The 16,379-nt window shown below is 39.2% G+C and overlaps 1 protein-coding gene across 1 annotated transcript; it reads right to left on the reverse strand.

Annotated features, from left to right (window-relative positions):
- Positions 1-2,326: 2,326 nt before the first annotated feature.
- Positions 2,327-11,700, reverse strand: LOC141784981 (NXPE family member 3-like). The gene is made up of 6 exons (XM_074663009.1): positions 11,668-11,700; positions 10,857-11,291; positions 5,529-5,827; positions 4,945-5,015; positions 3,260-3,466; positions 2,327-3,178 (listed from the first exon to the last, which is right to left on the reverse strand). Exons 1-6 carry the CDS (start codon positions 11,698-11,700, stop codon positions 2,631-2,633), a joined length of 1,593 nt encoding a protein of 530 aa, XP_074519110.1. The 3' UTR covers positions 2,327-2,630.
- Between the last annotated feature and the right edge of the window lie 4,679 nt (positions 11,701-16,379).

A 16,379-nucleotide genomic window follows, 5' to 3' on the forward strand; every position in this document is an offset into this window, starting at 1 on the left:
CCTCCTTTTTTTCTTTTGAAAGTAACAAGGTTTTCTGAATAGCACACATTAAATAAATGCAATATGTGCACATTCATAATGCTTTATAAACCTTAGAAAAGTGCCATCATTATGAGATCTAGGCCATTTCCCTTATAAAAAAGGAACATTGAAAATGGCGGAAATTCCCCCCTTAAATCCAGACTTCAATCCCATCCAGCAAATTTGGTCGAGTTGTAAAATAAAGTGGACAGATTTATTGACCATTCAAGTGAAGCTTTTGGCTTGGGTTGCAGAGGGCATCGGATAACATTAGTGACACTATTTACTAGCACAATACCAGAAGCATGTGCTGCTACCACCACTGCGAAAGGTGGACACATGAAACATTAAAATAAAAAGTAGATTTTTAAAAAAAAAACATTGAGAATCTGGAGGAGCAGGAAACAAAAGAAAGTGGACCAAAATGGAGAGAAACAAAAATTTTATGTCACTTAAACGCCCCCCCAAAAAAGGAGAACTAAAAAACGTAACTTTTTCAGTGTTGCTCTTGAGTTGGCTGAACTTAGAGTTTAAATTTGCCTTTACACTCAAAAAATAGTTGGATGAACATGATTTTATCATGTTCCATCAAAACAAACTACTTCAGGTCATTTAACGTTGACAGTGTTTTCAACCTGATTAAACCGCTTTTATTTAGCAAGACCTACATTTGTTAAACCAACTAATTGTGAATACATTGTGTGAACAAAGAAACAACCTGTTGTCTGAACAAATAAAAAACTTGTTGAGTAAATGGAGAAATAGCTTTTAAATGAACATAATAAATTGTGGAAAGAATTTCCACCTAATTAAATTGTTTTCGTTTTGCAAGACCCCAATTTGTTAAACCAACTAATTGTAAATATGTTGTGTTAACACATAGTATTGGCATCAATATTACCTATTTGCAATGTGTGGGTCCAACTTAATATGAAAGGTTGTTTCAACATATCCACTAAAGTAAGACATTTGAACCGTGAGTGAGGAGGGTACACAGGGTAATAAGACCTTGCTGCACATTGAGCTGTGTTGTACATTGCTTTGGACAAAAGTAATGTAGGCTGTCTATGCATCATTGGGTACAAGGGCTGGGCCATGTGGAGCACAGATTGCAGGTATGCACCAGTGGAGTTCAGACCACAGGTCTGCGGCAATCCAGCACAAACAGTTCTACTGCGCCCATTGAGCCAAGACAGCCTGTCCACGCCACCGAGCATGGACTGCAGGTCTGCACCAGTCAGGCACAGACTGTCGATGAGCACCCAAGGAGGTCAAACAGCCAGTCTGAGCCTGTTGTGCATAGACAGCCCGTCCGCACCAGTCAAGCTTAGACTGTAGGTGTGCGTCAGTCAAGCACAGACAACTGGCCTGCACCCAACAAGTACCATTTTAATGCACTGTAGAGTCTCATATGCACTGACTTCCCCCTTCATTAATGGTTTCACTGAGCTGTCACAACAAAAATTACTGAGTTTGTACCAATTATACAAAATTTTTTAAAGTTATGTCCAGCTGCACCCCTCGCAACAGCAACTGGATTGTTAGCTCATCAGGAACTTGCACCCTTCAAATAATGCCCACATTAACCAGGTTATCCTCTGACTCTGCTCTGTGATGAATGGGGCTTATTGCACATTACTGCCACCTCCTGCTCTGGAGAAGTGTTGCAGATGGGATTCCTACCTAAAGCAATAAGGTTGAGTTTACATAAAGCAATCTTGTAGTTTTAAGGATTTTGCACATCATGTTAAAACAACATGATTTAAAAATTCTTTCCACAATTTTATTACGCTCATTCAAAAAGTTACTTCTTTGTCACTCAACAAGTTGTTTCTTTGTTCAAAAAACATATTTGTTGTGATTGCAGCAATGCATTCACAGCATATGTTCTTCTTTTGCAAAAAAATATATTCTTCCGCTTCTTCTTCTTCTGCCTGTTTTTTTGGACCGCAACTCCTCCTACAATTTTCCCCGTTCAAACTTCAAAACGTATTGAGACAAAAGTTTCAAGTAAGCATTGAGTGCTACAGTGTTACTGGAAGTGCAATTTTATCCCAGCAGATACAAAAGTTTTTAGAATGAGGTTCTCATCTTACATTTCTGTGTTCGAGTTACAGTAACTTCTTGATAAGTTTGCTGAACTGTGACACCACACCCACATTCACACCCATTGTTTTGTCAATACCCATTAAACATTTTTTGAATCAGCTTACTTCAAAAAAAGAAACAAAACCAAGTTTTACCCCAGAAAAAGACAGAGAAGTTTCATGAAACAGGCGCTGTGTTTCCCAAAGTGTCCCCTAAATGTATAAAATAGGTACATTTGTTGTAGAGTGGATTTGCTCCTATGACAGGCTGGTCTGGCCACATCCTTCATCTTCTCCACAAAGGCTTATGAGGTTTAATTAAATCATGTTCCTTTGACCAATAAAATTAGGGTATTACATTACCCTCCGTTGAGGTTAATCCTTAAAAGTTAATGCCCTTAACTGGAGATCCTGAGGGGGCAACCAGAAATGAATCTACACCTGGTTTCAATTTTTACTTTCAAGAACTTAATATCTCTTTCATTTTTTAAACCAAAAGTTCTCCGTATTCCTGAATTAGTGTCACTTTTTGGGGCACATGTAGGACAAGAGAACACTTATCATATTCTCAATGATGGGAGGTTGTGGGTGGAGGCTGTGTGGCAGGTGGTGGGCCAGAACCATCTCCCAGGCATCAACCAGTTGAACATTGACTCCTTTGAAAATGGCTCTGAGCACTTTGTCACGCTGACTCGAGAACCAGTCACTGTTTGTTATGGTCTCGTACAGTGTGAGAGCTTTGAGGTTTCCAGTCCTGATGACCACCAGTGTCTCTGGAGCCCTATCCAACAGACGAAGCACCGCTCTGCGGATGTTCTGCAGCCGTCTGATGTAGAGCTCAATTGGGAAAGTGCTGAAGTGAGACCAGATGCCAATCACTACAACAGTGTTGGGGCCACCACTCAAAAGATCTAGTTCATTCGCAATGTAACGCATCTGGCTGATAGGAAAGGTCCCAAAGCGAAGAGGAGGGCCATGGCAGCGAAATGTTACCAGGAAGTGGTTTGCAGAGTCTGACATCATTAAAGGTCCTGCTTGCTTTGAACTCCCCAGGTCAAACTGCTTAGCATCTGAAAATTTGACAGAGGGAACAGATGAAGGTGTGACTCAAAACAAATCAAACTGCTTCCTGAAATCTCTGGAACAGTTACCTGGTAGTGAAGCGTCAAGGTACTCAAACCACTGCCTGATGGTGGAGTCTCCATACATGTGGACCATTTTGCCTTTCAGACACCGACTGATGGTGGAGGAGTCCTTGAATTGTCGAACTTTGGCGCCATCTAGAGCTCGCCACAAACCCTGGTAGTAATACCCAGAGACTTCAGACTTTTCTCTGTTTCCAGTGAACCTGGTTTTCCCTTCAGAAAAGTAAGGATGGGGTTATTTAATGAACCACTAATTATTAACAAATCCCATAAGAAGACCAAAACCAGGGTTCCCCTTTGACCTCCCTTAGTTTACTCAGTACTGCTGAGGACAAATAATTCATACACAGAGCACAAAAGCACTCAGCATTTTTTTTAATACGGCTGAGTTTAAACTTTACTCCTCTGGTAGTAAAATACTTTTACTGAACTGATAATTGATGTTAACCTAAGATCAAAGGTTAATTTTTAATTTTACTCCAAATCATTGGGTTTAATAGCAATATAAACAAACTTTGAGCTGTTTGCAATGAAAAATAGAACAAGAACAACTTAAATAGCCTGACACAACTAATGTTTGCAAGTTTGTCCTTCAGATATCAGCACAGATTTCCACTTGGAATGACTATATCAGTTCCTTGAATTGCATATATAGAGAACATATCTGCAAATCTTACTATGGCTCAAGCCCATCTGGTAAAACGGATGAAAGGTTTCATTAGTTGCATCTAAACATCTAGAACACATCACATAGGGTTTTGTTGACATTGGCATGTTAGAACTACAGCTAAGTCAAGGGAATTGTCCAGAAAGATAAGTAAAGACATGTATATATATACACACACACACACACACACACATATATATATATATATATATATATATATATATATATATATATATATATATATATATATATATATATATATATATATATATATATATATATACTATAGTAGTATACTATAGTAGTGTACTATAGTAGTATACTATAGCAGTATACTATAGTAGTATAGTGTTATTTTATGGTATTCATCTGGAACTTTGCAACCAGTGCTTTTACCATTTTTTTTACAGTTCTTTTTGTTTCCTACAGTGCAGTCCTGTATTTTTTCTGTTGTTTTATGTAGTTTGCATTTTTAAAGTTTTTGACTGTAATTTTACTGTATGTGTCTGGAAACTTTGCTGCCAGTAGTTTTACTGTTTTTCTAAAGTTTTGTTTATTTTTTGTTGGTTTGGTTTTTTTAAACAGATTTTTTTTTTTACAGTTAGGCCCTGGTCTACAGGGCCTAACTGTATTTCTACAGTTATTTCATATAGTTTGTTTTTCAAATTTTTTTTATTTATTTATTTATTTTACAGTGAATTGCAACCATGAGTGAGGAGGGTACAGGGTTCAACTGGTATAATACATAAAAAAACATCCAGGATGTCATTTTATAGATAATTCTGTAATTTCATAGTTTTGTATAGTGTTTTTTAAAAACAGAAAAAAAAAACTTTAAAAATTGAGGGTTAATAACCGTAAAATTCAGATTTTTTTGAATGCGTAAAATTACTGAAAATATCTGTAAATCTACTGGTATTTTGTCATTATATGAGAAAACAGGAAAAATCTGTTAAAAAATGACAAACCATTTCCTGTAAAAATACTTTTTTTAACAGTGTGAAGTAGAATTTAAATGTTTTACCCTTTCTTCGCGGCAACACAGTGACACTGTCAGATCCTGATGCATTAATGTAGACTTTCATGTTGACTTCCCTGAAGACAAATGCAAATGATTAAGTACACAGTGCGCTCACTAAAATACCAGAAGATAAACTTTTTATTATCTTCAATTGCTCTGCCTCTCTATTTGAACTCTACAGAGGTGTAATGTTGCCGCACCAAAAAAAAAGAAATCAGTTTCATGTTGAAATATGATACTCAATTATCAAATTGTTACAACATACTCAATTATTATGTTTTATCATGCATTAAGACACTGAAATCACATTTACAGAGGAAAAGCAAGAAATGAGTGAAATAAAACAAGACATGTGACTACACAATGAAACTGGACCTGAGAAACATCCAAAAAAAGAGTCGAGCGGAAGATGCACACTTAACATTACTGACTGCTGTACTGTGCTGACAAGACAGCAAAGCACACACATTTTGTTTGGTTGGGTTTTTTTTTTTTTTTTACATACACTTCATAGTGTCAACATTTGATATGTTTTCTTTGCACTATTTCAAATAAGATAATGACTTAAATAAAACCATCACTCTTACCCTTGGAAGAGCTTCTCCTCTCCATCTCTAAGGTTTTGGGTGTATTTCCCTTTAGAAGAGGATGTCCTTGTATCACAGCTCAGATTCTGTGGCTTGTAGCAGAACCAAGGCTCACCAGTGTGGAGGTCAGTGAAGTTGCACTGCAGCTGGCTGGTTGGGCGTAAGCAAACATTACAAAAGGTAGATTCAGGGCGTAACCGTGCGGATTGGAAGGAGGCCTTGAAGAGAATCCTGTCAGGTTGCTCTCTGTTCAGCCTTTGCAGAACTGTGACAGCCTCCCTTGGGTGAACAAATATCACCTGACAGAAAAAGATAATCAGGGGTTTTGTTGTTGTTGTTGTTGTTGTTGTTGTTGAACCAGTGAAAAGTGCTTCTGTTCTGTCCCGTTGAGCTGTGAATTTTTTTGCGACATCCAGGCTTTAATATTAAAAAAATTCAGTGAAAAAGAGAGTTCAATGATCCAGTGTCATCAGGAGACACAGCCACATAGAGTTAAGCGTTGTCAACATAGTGTGGTAAGCTCTGCCATGTCTCCTGATGACACTGTACAAGAAAAAAAGTAACAGTCTCTAAGGGTACAGTCACACTGGCCATAGGAACCATGCTGTACTCAAGCACCATTGTCCCCCAGCCCCTGCAGTGCCGTTCCCCCCCCTGGTCACACTACTCCAATACCAATCAGGCTTAAGGCACATGCATTGCCTGCTTATGTCATCATGAAGCGTCTGTTTACAAGAAGTGTGGTCTCACCAGAGTCAGCACGATGAAGAACAATGGCAACCCAGCTTAGACTTTGGTGACTTTTTGGCTTATGTTTGATCTGACAGAACCTATTCTTTAAATACATTTCGAGAGGAGTTGCAGCAGTTATATGCCATGGATTATATGCTATGCATGTGCTTGTGCATGAAGTGCGCCGTGCTGAAGCACACCTTTCCAGAGCATGCCACAGTAGAGAAGCGTGCGATGCCTGAGCAAGGCACACTTGTGGTTTCACTGGCGATATTGAGCTGGGCTTTCAGGCTGGAGCGTGCTGGGGAATGATATGGATGGTAACTGTGACTGGGCCCCAAATTAATCCTTGTGGTACTCCACATGTAACTTCACAAACAGGAATCATTAGTATTCAGAAAAAACTTTCTGTTAAAAAAGATTAGATTGAAACCATTTAAAAACATTCCCCAAAAGGCGACATGCTGACACATCATATGATCTATCTAAAAAAATCCCGTGATCAACTGGATGCAAATGTAGCACTTAGATCACGTAATACCAGAAATAAAGGTCTGCTGATATCGTCTGCCACTTTTAACAAAGCAGTGTCTGCGCTGATTCAGGCAGGTTTAACTTGTGTTAGTGTTTAAAAAGTTTTTAGCTTTTAATTTTGTGGGGGGGAGGCAAACACACACACCTGCAGAAGATGTAGAGTGACCAGTAAAAGTGATGAGGCACCATTGTTAACCACTGCACCGCCATGCAGACAGGAAGTTCAGATTATGTAGAACAAAATTACAGTGGCCCTGAAGGTCAATGTGAAAAAACATTTAAAAATACGCAAAAACATTTATGAATGCGCAAAAACATTTATGAATGCGCAAAAACATTTCACAATCTAAAAAAACATTTCAAAATCTGAAACAATATTTTACAATCGGAAAAAAACATTTATGTATGCACAAAAAAACATTTCACAATCTGAAAAAACATTTATGAATGCGCAACAAACATTTCACAATCTAAAAAAAAATTCAAAATCTGAAATAACATTTATGAATGCGCAAAAACATTTTACAATCTGAAAAAACATTTCACAATACACAAAAATATTGCGCAGCGCGCAAAAACATTCAAGGGATCATGAAAAACATTTGAGGAATCATAAAAAAACATTTTGAGAAACCGGAAAGGGTAGGACCATGCTGTCTCTGATTGGATTAACTGACGCCCATCAGGCACCAATCTTACACTACTTCCTGTTGATGCTGGATGACCATTTAAGCTCAGCCACTGTGAAAATTCAGGTGTTTTCCAGGATGGTAGAGGAGATTACATTGATAAAATCAAGGGCGTAGGTTTGCATAGGGACGGTAGGGACATAACACTACCAACTTTTCAGGAGGCACAAATTGTCCCCACCAACTTTTAAGCAACTTTTTGCATTATATAATGAGTTCAGTTGTATAGGGAATTTAGATTGTCTTCCCATATGTTGTAAGGATAGAACTGACCCTACCGTTATTAAGTGAACTATTTGCATAATGTTCAGACTTAAATTTACCCCTTTTCACTCGCTGAATGAGCCGCTCCATTTTTTTTTCCTCAAACGCACGTTAGATTGGCTAATGACTCCCCCCCACCGACACACACACGCACACGCACACTCACTCAGTCCCGACAGAAATACGTGTCGACAACATGCCGCCTCCTTCGCAGAGGAGGGATATTAGAAGTTTTTTTCGGCCAGCAGCAGCCACTGTAAGTAATGTAAAAGACGTCAATGTTGTGGAGGTGGGGAACACACCACTAAATTTGCTACTGAAAGTACGACCTGCATCAGTTAGCAAACTGCGCATGCGCAGTACTCTCTAGAGCGCTGATTCCTTTCTTTGAGGGGCAAGCGTAAACAAAGTCTTCGTCAGTTTAGAGGTCATTACAGCCACACAGCGCTGTCTGGAGTGACACAGACTTCAGCAGATCATCGATATCTAACCCGGAGCGGACTATGATGGAATGTTGGTGAAAAACATGAGTTTTTGAACGATTAATGCAGTTCTAGGAGCGGTGCTGTCTATGAGTTTGGCTGTGCTTGTGGACAAAAGCAGTAGTGTTTTACCTGAAGGAAGGCTCCATTTTTATTTATTTTTGTTATTCTCTAAGACGTTTTTTCAGTTATATTTAATTTATTTATAGGACAGACAATGTTGAGTGGTCTTAAGACAAATGTTTATTTTTGCATTCAGTTAAGAGATTATTAACAAGTTTGTACTGTGTATGTTAATATAATTTAACGTTGTGTTCAAATATTGCAATTTAGATTCAATTAATTAGGTTCATATTTGTGAGAAATGTAGCCCTGACCCCCGTTCACCCAATCTTTTCGGTCTTATTAATGTCCCGTCCCCAGCAAAAAGTGTACATGCAGGTTATGCTGTTATATTGTCCCTACCAATGTTGAGACCAAACCTACGCCCTTGGATAAAACATTACTTTAATAAGGGACATACATATAGTGTAATACTACAAATTCTTTCCACATATCACGACATGCACTTGTCAATTGGAACTCTTAAATCACGCATAAAGCACCGCAGACTACAGGGAAGGGGTGGATATTCCTCATTGGTGGCTGTTAGGAGGGCAATATCATCAGAGCTGCTGGGACCAGGGGGGTATTCCACGAAGCTAGCTAAAATAGGCCAGGCTATCGCTTTAATCATAGCTGCAACTCGTTCCACTCCCGAGGCTCAGCTGATTTTCAGAGACGCTTAATCAAGCCAGGCTAATCCAAACTGCGGCTAAGCGCACGTCTGCGATAGATAAAAAGCCCTGATGTGTCAATTGTCGAAATGATGAAATCATGTCAAAAGCAAGAGCGGAGACGCTTCCCTCAGCGCAGAAAAAAGTCCTTGTAAAGTTTATGATGTCTACAAGGTGAAAATCACATAGTATCACAGTGGCAATTAATAAAGACAGAGATGCTGCTGGTTCAAGAATATCATGCTTATGTGTCAAATCAACACTGACTGTTTCTGCTGAGTTTGATGACCTTTTTTTCTTCTCACACTAAAGCTCCTCACACTGCTGTGGCCCAGAGGAGATTGATCTTGATTAAATTAAAGCCTTTCAAACATATAAACTTCATGTAGTGATGTTTCATCAAACACTGACTAAAACAGTAGAAAAAAACATGTATGAATGAGATGTCATTTTTTGTTAGAGGTGATAGTGATACAGTGCTCTAAATTTAAATAAGGAGGAAGACACATAGTAATCTCACCATGTGGAATCACCTTTACATTATCATCATGAGCAGAACGGACCGCTGGTAAAGGAAGGTATTTCTATGGAAAATTGTGGCTGTTGTCACCTTTTATATCATAAGACAACTTGTGCCTTTATTCTGTTTTATGTTGACTGTACTTTGAGGGTGACAGAAGAAAGAAAATCAGATAATTTTAAATAGTTACCACTGGTGGGATCAAACCCACGCCGACAGTAAAACATGGATCACTGTGCATCTGTGTTCTGCTCTCCAACCACTCAGCCACTGACTTTCCTGTATCATGGACAGAGAGTCTAGCATCTGACATGTCTTGATTCACGGTTATTCCAGTCTAGTATAACTGGGGTGGTACACCTGTCAAAGGATCACGCAGGTGTCCTAAGGCGAGCTCAGGGAGGACGGAAACCTCCCATGTAGCTGAAGGACAAAAGCTCGCTTGATCTTGAATTTCAGTATGAATACGGACCGTGAAAGCGGAGCCTCATGATCCTACTGACTTTTTTGGGTTTTAAGCCGGTGTCAGAAAAGTTACCAAAAGGTCTCAATTTATGTTTACGAACAAGAACATCATGCATTACAGTTGTGGACTAAATTAATGTGACACATGCAGTTCACAAGGCGTCTTTTGAAGCCCGTCAGACCTTCTCTGAAATGCAGCTTAAGGTAAGCCTGACGTTAAGCCTGAACGGGACCAGGCTTGTCGCACTGGCTAATTTACCATGGTTACCAAGCCACGCTAGCCCTAAGCCTCGTTTGTGGAACCAAACTCTCGCTAAAGTTAGCGAGGCTAACCAAAATAAGCCAGGCTTTGAGCTAAGCCATGGCTTCTGGCACCGGCATGATAATCGCGATGATCATAGCGATTATCATGCCTGAAGGTGTAAGTGTATCAATGTAACCTCCTCTTCCATCCTGGAAAACACCTGAATTTTAACAGTGGCTGAGCTTAAACGGTCATCCAGCGTAAACAGGAAGTAATGTAAGATTAATGCCTGATGGGCTTCAGTTAAGCCAACCAGAGACACGTTGCATGGTCCTACCCTTTCCGGTTTCTCGAAATGTTTTTCATGATTCTTCAAATGTTTTTGCACATTGTGAATTTTTTTTTTTTTCAGATTGGGAAATGTTTTTCAGATTGGGAAATGTTTTTTCAGATTGTGAAATGGTTTTGCACATTCATAAATGTTTTGGCGTATTTTGAAATTTTTTTCGCATTGACCTTCAGGGCCACCCTACAAAATACCCAGAGTGCAACATTTTATAAAGAAGCTTTTAGCATCATCTGTGGGAATAGAAACTCTAGTGCAGAGAGCTTTTGACTGTACCTCAACCTGTGCGTCTCCTTCCCAGAGTAAAGGGAATACAGCAGAGTAGGAGCCATTGAGGTGATCCACCACTCGTCCAGCCACACCTGCACCCAGTGACTTGCTGTGCAACCCTGCAACTAAGAAATCTCCTCCAGTCTTCTTGGCTTGACCCTGAAAGTCGTGTAGTTTTATCAGAACCTCCAGATGATCTCCAACACGCCACTCTCCTCCTCCCCTCTGTGGGAGAATGCTGAAGTTGCTGTGTGCAGGATCACTGGTCTGCTCAAATGAAGGAGGAGCTGGTGGAAGTGGAGCTTCAGGCCAAGCTATAGAATCTAATATACGTTCTTCCTCCAGAGCGTCTGCAGGTGACAGCGGTTTGAAGGTGCAGAAGTCCTGGAGCGTGGGGGGATCAGTGGTAACTCTCTGGATGCTGAAGAAGTTGTCTTTGTGCTTTGAGCAGCAGAGAGTTGGAAAGAAGATGGTAACAAAGAAACATCAAACAACTGTACAAAGAACACATCAATTTTAGCATTTGGCATTTTCTGTCTTTTAGAGGACCTAGGATCTGAAAAAGCAAGGTTTTTAAGACTTTGAAGTAAACTAAAAATATAAGCATTCAGTTTAAACTCATCTTTATACTCAGGACTTAGTGACAGGCGTCACAAGCAATGCCACCAACAACAGACCTAGGCTTTAATTAGCAAACTTATAGCACAGTGTTCCTCTTCTACCACAGAACTGTCATCACTCACAAATGGTATCCTGTAAGTTAACAAATAATAATTGATCAGTCCATTGTCAACCTCCAGATCAGTTAAGTTCTCACCTCCAGAAGGTTCCTGTTGAACAGTATCAACATGGCGACAAATGTGGCTAAGCAGAGAAGGATGCTGGAGACTTTCAGACTGTACACCCCAACCATCTGTTTCATAAAATCTTTCATCTTTGTGACAGTTTTCATTGTGTTACTGTAATATAAAGCAAAAAGCAATTAGTCTTTTAAAGGATAGCATTGATGATTTCTGGAGACAGAAAGATCCCGTATCATCTAGAAGTCACCAAAAGGGTCTAAACTATGCATTGGAGGAATTGATCAATCGTTTTATCGTTGATAAGGTTGGTAAAAAGCTTCAGTTTTGAGACAAAATTTACAGGTCCCTGAGCAAATGTGATGACCTGCCTCTCAAAGCCATCACTGTCTCAGATTACAGGATAGACGATCAGCATTGTTCATGAGAAAAATAAAAAGTCCTTTTTACTGTCTTTATCAAGGGTGTGTCTCTGTCAGTTTGGTGCTGCGGTATTTACACTGAATCATACAGCATAACATTTGACAGCCTTTGTTATCTCAGCTTTCACAGGTCAGTTAATGAAACTAAACTCCAGAAGTTAACGTTAGTTTAACCAGAGCCCTTTGGGGAACAGCTAACAATGATGTACGATCATCAAGAACAAAAACTAGAACAAAAAAGGAACTCCCAACAAAGAGACATGAGGAACAACACTGCTAGGGGCTGACGTAGAACAGATGAAGACATGCTTGTTCATTTTACTCACTTTGAGTTGATGTTGTGGTCTACCACACAGCTTTATCTGAAAAGGACACTTTTCTCAGTTGAGATGTGACTGACAAAAAGGGTAAAAATACACCCTGTTGCCCAGCCTCCCAGGATACTCTATGTCAGAGTTGCATGTACCCCAAGAACACAGTTTGACCATTCTTTAACATAAAACCTCACAAAAACGTCATAAAACTGAATGAAAACTGACTTTCTGCCATGCATTTCAATGGACGTAAGAACAGAGGATGTCTGAATGTATTGGAATGGCTGGTCTGACCACATCTAGCTCCATCACCCAGAACCCAGGAGCAGAGCATGCATTTGAGGAACTAAAGCTGACCCTGCAATGTGCTCTGATACACAGTTAAAACAAATCTAATTTTAAATAACAGACTTTTCCTGTTTTCTTATAAAACAACAAAATGCTAGCAGATTTACAGACATTTTCAGTAATTTTACACAGTCGGACAAAAAATCTGAATTTTAAAGTTATTAACCCTTATTTTTTCTGTTTTTCAAAACCATTACACAAAACTGTAAAATTACAGAAATTATCTGTAAAATGAGATTCTGGATAGTTTTTTTTTTAGGTATTATGCTACTAGCTAGACCCTGTACCCTCCTCACTCATGGTTGCATTTCCCTGATAAACAAAAATTGGGGAAAAAAAACAGTAAAAAAAAAAAAAAAAACCAGTAAAGCAGCAAAGTTTTCAGAAAAATACCATAAAAGTACAGTCAAACACTGTAACATAGAGCTATGTTAAAAAAAAACTGTAAAAATACAGGAATGAAATGTTTTTTGACCAGTGACAAATTTAAAAAAAAAAAAAAAAAAACTTCGGAACAAACTGCCCTCCTCCTAAAAAAAACGTCTTATGCATCACTGATCATTTTGTCTTCCATCAGTATTTGTCCTAAATTACTTTTGTCCTATATACTATTTTCCTTTTATTTCATAGCAAAGTCAGTTTTATTGTGACAGTGCTTGTAACCATGAATGAGGAGGACGCACTGTGGATATGAGACCCTGCTATACAGGGGGCTCAGCATGTTTGTGCTCCACGGCGCAAGCCGTCTGTGCTCCAAGGAGAGAACCAGCTGTCGGTTCTCTGTTGTGTGTACCCTATACCCAGTGATTTCTACGTCGTGTTATGTTTTTAATAAATGAGATGTGTTGGTGGTCTTTGCTATGTTGGTCAATGTTTTATAACAATGTTATTTAAATTACACAGTCGGTCCATGCAGTGTTGCACAGGCAGCATGTTCCTCCAATGCAATACTTTAATGTTCAGCAGAGTCTTATGTCCTCTGTGTGCTCTCCTCTCTCACGGTTACAAAACACCATCACAACAAAAAAGTATTTTGCTGTAAAATAACAGTATTTTTCTGCAGAACTCTTTGCATTGTCACTATATTGAAGGTATTTGAGCGTAATAATGTGGTAAAAATCTGTTAAATAATGTTTTTTTTTCTCTAAAATTACATATTCATACTTTAAACCTGCAGACATCTATCTTTAGTTTTATGTATGGAGTTTATTTTTATACATTACAAATTTGTTATTGTACATGGGAAAAATAGTATTTTCACAGGAAATTACTGTAGATTGATTTGACTGAAACTTTGCTGCCAGTGCTTTAACCGTTTTTTAACAGATTGTTTTTTACAGTGTAGTAGGCGTTCCCAACCCTGGCCATCTGTTTGTACAGTTTGTTGGTAAATAAAGCAGTTGCATGACAAGTGTGTTGGTACAGAAATGTGTTGCCTCACTAAAACCTGTCGCTTATTTCTCTTGCACTTTAGATTCTGTGGTTTGAGACCTCGTTGCCTATGTGCAGTTGCAGCCGCAGAGGAAGCTTGTTTGTGCCTGTGGGTTTCTCTGACCTCACTGGACTCCTGCAAAGATGGCTTCGGTATCACACCACACTCTTAAACCTGCCACTTGTAACAACAAAAAGTTGTTCCTTTTTGATTCCTCCCACTCTTCTTGCCCCTTCTTTTTGATGCGGGGCCTCAGTCTTGTGAAGCAGACCTCTCAGTCATTCCTCTGTCTAAACCTGATCTTGTGTTCTTTGTTTTCTTGTTTTTATCTTCTGTTGTTCTGCCTCCAGAGATCCTGTTACAGGTGAATCCCATTCTTTAATCGTCAACACTGCTGATGTGTTAAGTTACAAGAAAGTTGATTCGTTTTCCCTGATGTCAGTAAACAGGTTAGACTGAGAGGCTGTTCACCTCTCATCACAGGCTTGTGATTGGGTGATGGGTAGGGGAGGTGGATGAATGTATGTTTTAGTGTGTGTGTGTGTGTGTGTGTGTGTGTGTGTGTGTGTGTGTGTGTGTGTGTGTGTGTGTGTGTGTGTGTGTGTGTGTGTGTGTGTGTGTGTGTGTGTCCGTGTGTGTGTGTGTGTGTGTGTGTATGAGATGATAGAGAGTTCCTGAACTGCTCTAACACAGCCGACACTAATTTTAGTTTCATGATCTTTTCATCATTATCAAATGTGATGATCAGTTAACAGTAGAAGACAAGTTCTCAGACATACCAAACATTTCCCAACATTAAAATAGAACATATGTGTAGTGTTGTGTTGACTTACCTTACTATTGAGCGCCCTCCCTCCATATTAATGACTGCAATGCTTGATCTTCCTGGTGCCCTATCATCTTCTTTAGTATTTATAATGAAAGCTGCAGATTATGACGAACTACACCTTGGAGTGTGCATCTAACTGCTGGGATATACAGTGAAGTGTGACACAGGAGGAGGAACTTAACTCTAGTAAACTTCCTACCCAGGTAGCATTGACCAATCACAACTACTCTCATTCAACAACCAAAAGGAGCACATCTTTATAGCTCATCATTTAACAATGTTACAAAGAAACCATGTGGATATCAAATAACTCTACCTTTTCTTTCTTTTCTTTTTTTTTTTTTTTTTGAAAGAGCAGTGAGGATTCCTGAAGAGACACTGAGTCACATGATACCAATTGTGACCTGAGGGGACCTTCTCTAGGGTTGACATCAGACAGCGACTTCTTCTCTACAGTCGTAGCCAAAAGTTTTGAGAATGGCACAAAATTTGGTTTTCACAAAGTTTTCTGCCTCAGTTCTTTCAGTGGCAGTTTGGATTTATTCTACAATGTGAGGAGTGATCCGATAAATTGCAAATAATTGCCAGCCCATTCCTTGACATGAAAAATAACCTTAAAACAAACACTACTGCATCCCAGCCACTGCAGTTCAGCCTTTTAAAACGGCCTGTAAAAACGTGTCAGTGATGATCTTGTGAGCTCAGGAGAAAAGATCAATGAGGAGGAGACAGCTGATATTACTCTGTCATGCTGGTTAGAAGGGCAGACTGGTCTGTATAAGAGGGCAGTGGTTCTTTAGTTTTCTTCTGCTTACCATGGATGGCTTGGTGTCAAAAAAAAAACATCAAAGACAGACTGAAACTCTGCAGGAACTATCAGGATTGGACTTCAGAGGACTGGGGGTAAAGTTATTTATTCTGATGAAGCCCCCTTCAGGCTGTTTGGGACGCCTGGAAAAATGACTGACCGGAGAAGAAAAGGTGAGTGCTACCATGAGTCCTGTGTCACGCCAACAGTGAAGCATCCCTGACACCGTTCATGTGTAGGGATGCTCCGCATCCAGGGGGGGTAGGTTAGCTCAAAATGTTGCCTCAGAACGCTGCCATGAATCAGGAATGGTATCAAAACATCCTCCAAGAGCAACTTCTCCCAATGATTCAGGAGCAATTTGGAGATGAAGATTTCTTTTCCAGCACGATGGAGCTCTGTGCAAGGTTATAATAGTTAACTAAAACGAAACTAAAAAGGAAAACTAAAATTTAAAATACATTTCAGTTAACTCAAACTAATAAAAACTAGAAAAGAAAACAAAAACGATAAGTAAACTAAAACTGTATCTTGTGTTCACAAAACTAACTGAAACTAACTAAAATGATAGAGAAA

This window comes from Halichoeres trimaculatus, unplaced genomic scaffold (genome assembly GCF_033239565.1).
Source record: "Halichoeres trimaculatus isolate MK-OKI-2021-1 unplaced genomic scaffold, fHalTri1.1 fHalTri1_scaffold_2, whole genome shotgun sequence".
In the NCBI taxonomy this organism is placed as follows: Eukaryota; Metazoa; Chordata; class Actinopteri; order Labriformes; family Labridae; genus Halichoeres; species Halichoeres trimaculatus.

Excerpts from the sequence above, each read along its gene's own strand:
- LOC141784981 (XM_074663009.1), bottom strand. The coding sequence starts at position 11,700 with ATGTTGATACTGTTCAACAGGAACCTTCTGGAG. Across the intron at positions 5,828-10,856 it reads AAGGAGACGCACAGGTTGAG|GTGATATTTGTTCACCCAAG; the intron begins GTACAGTCAAAA and ends TTTTTCTGTCAG. Across the intron at positions 3,467-4,944 it reads TGTGTTGCCGCGAAGAAAGG|GGAAAACCAGGTTCACTGGA; the intron begins GTAAAACATTTA and ends ACTTTTCTGAAG.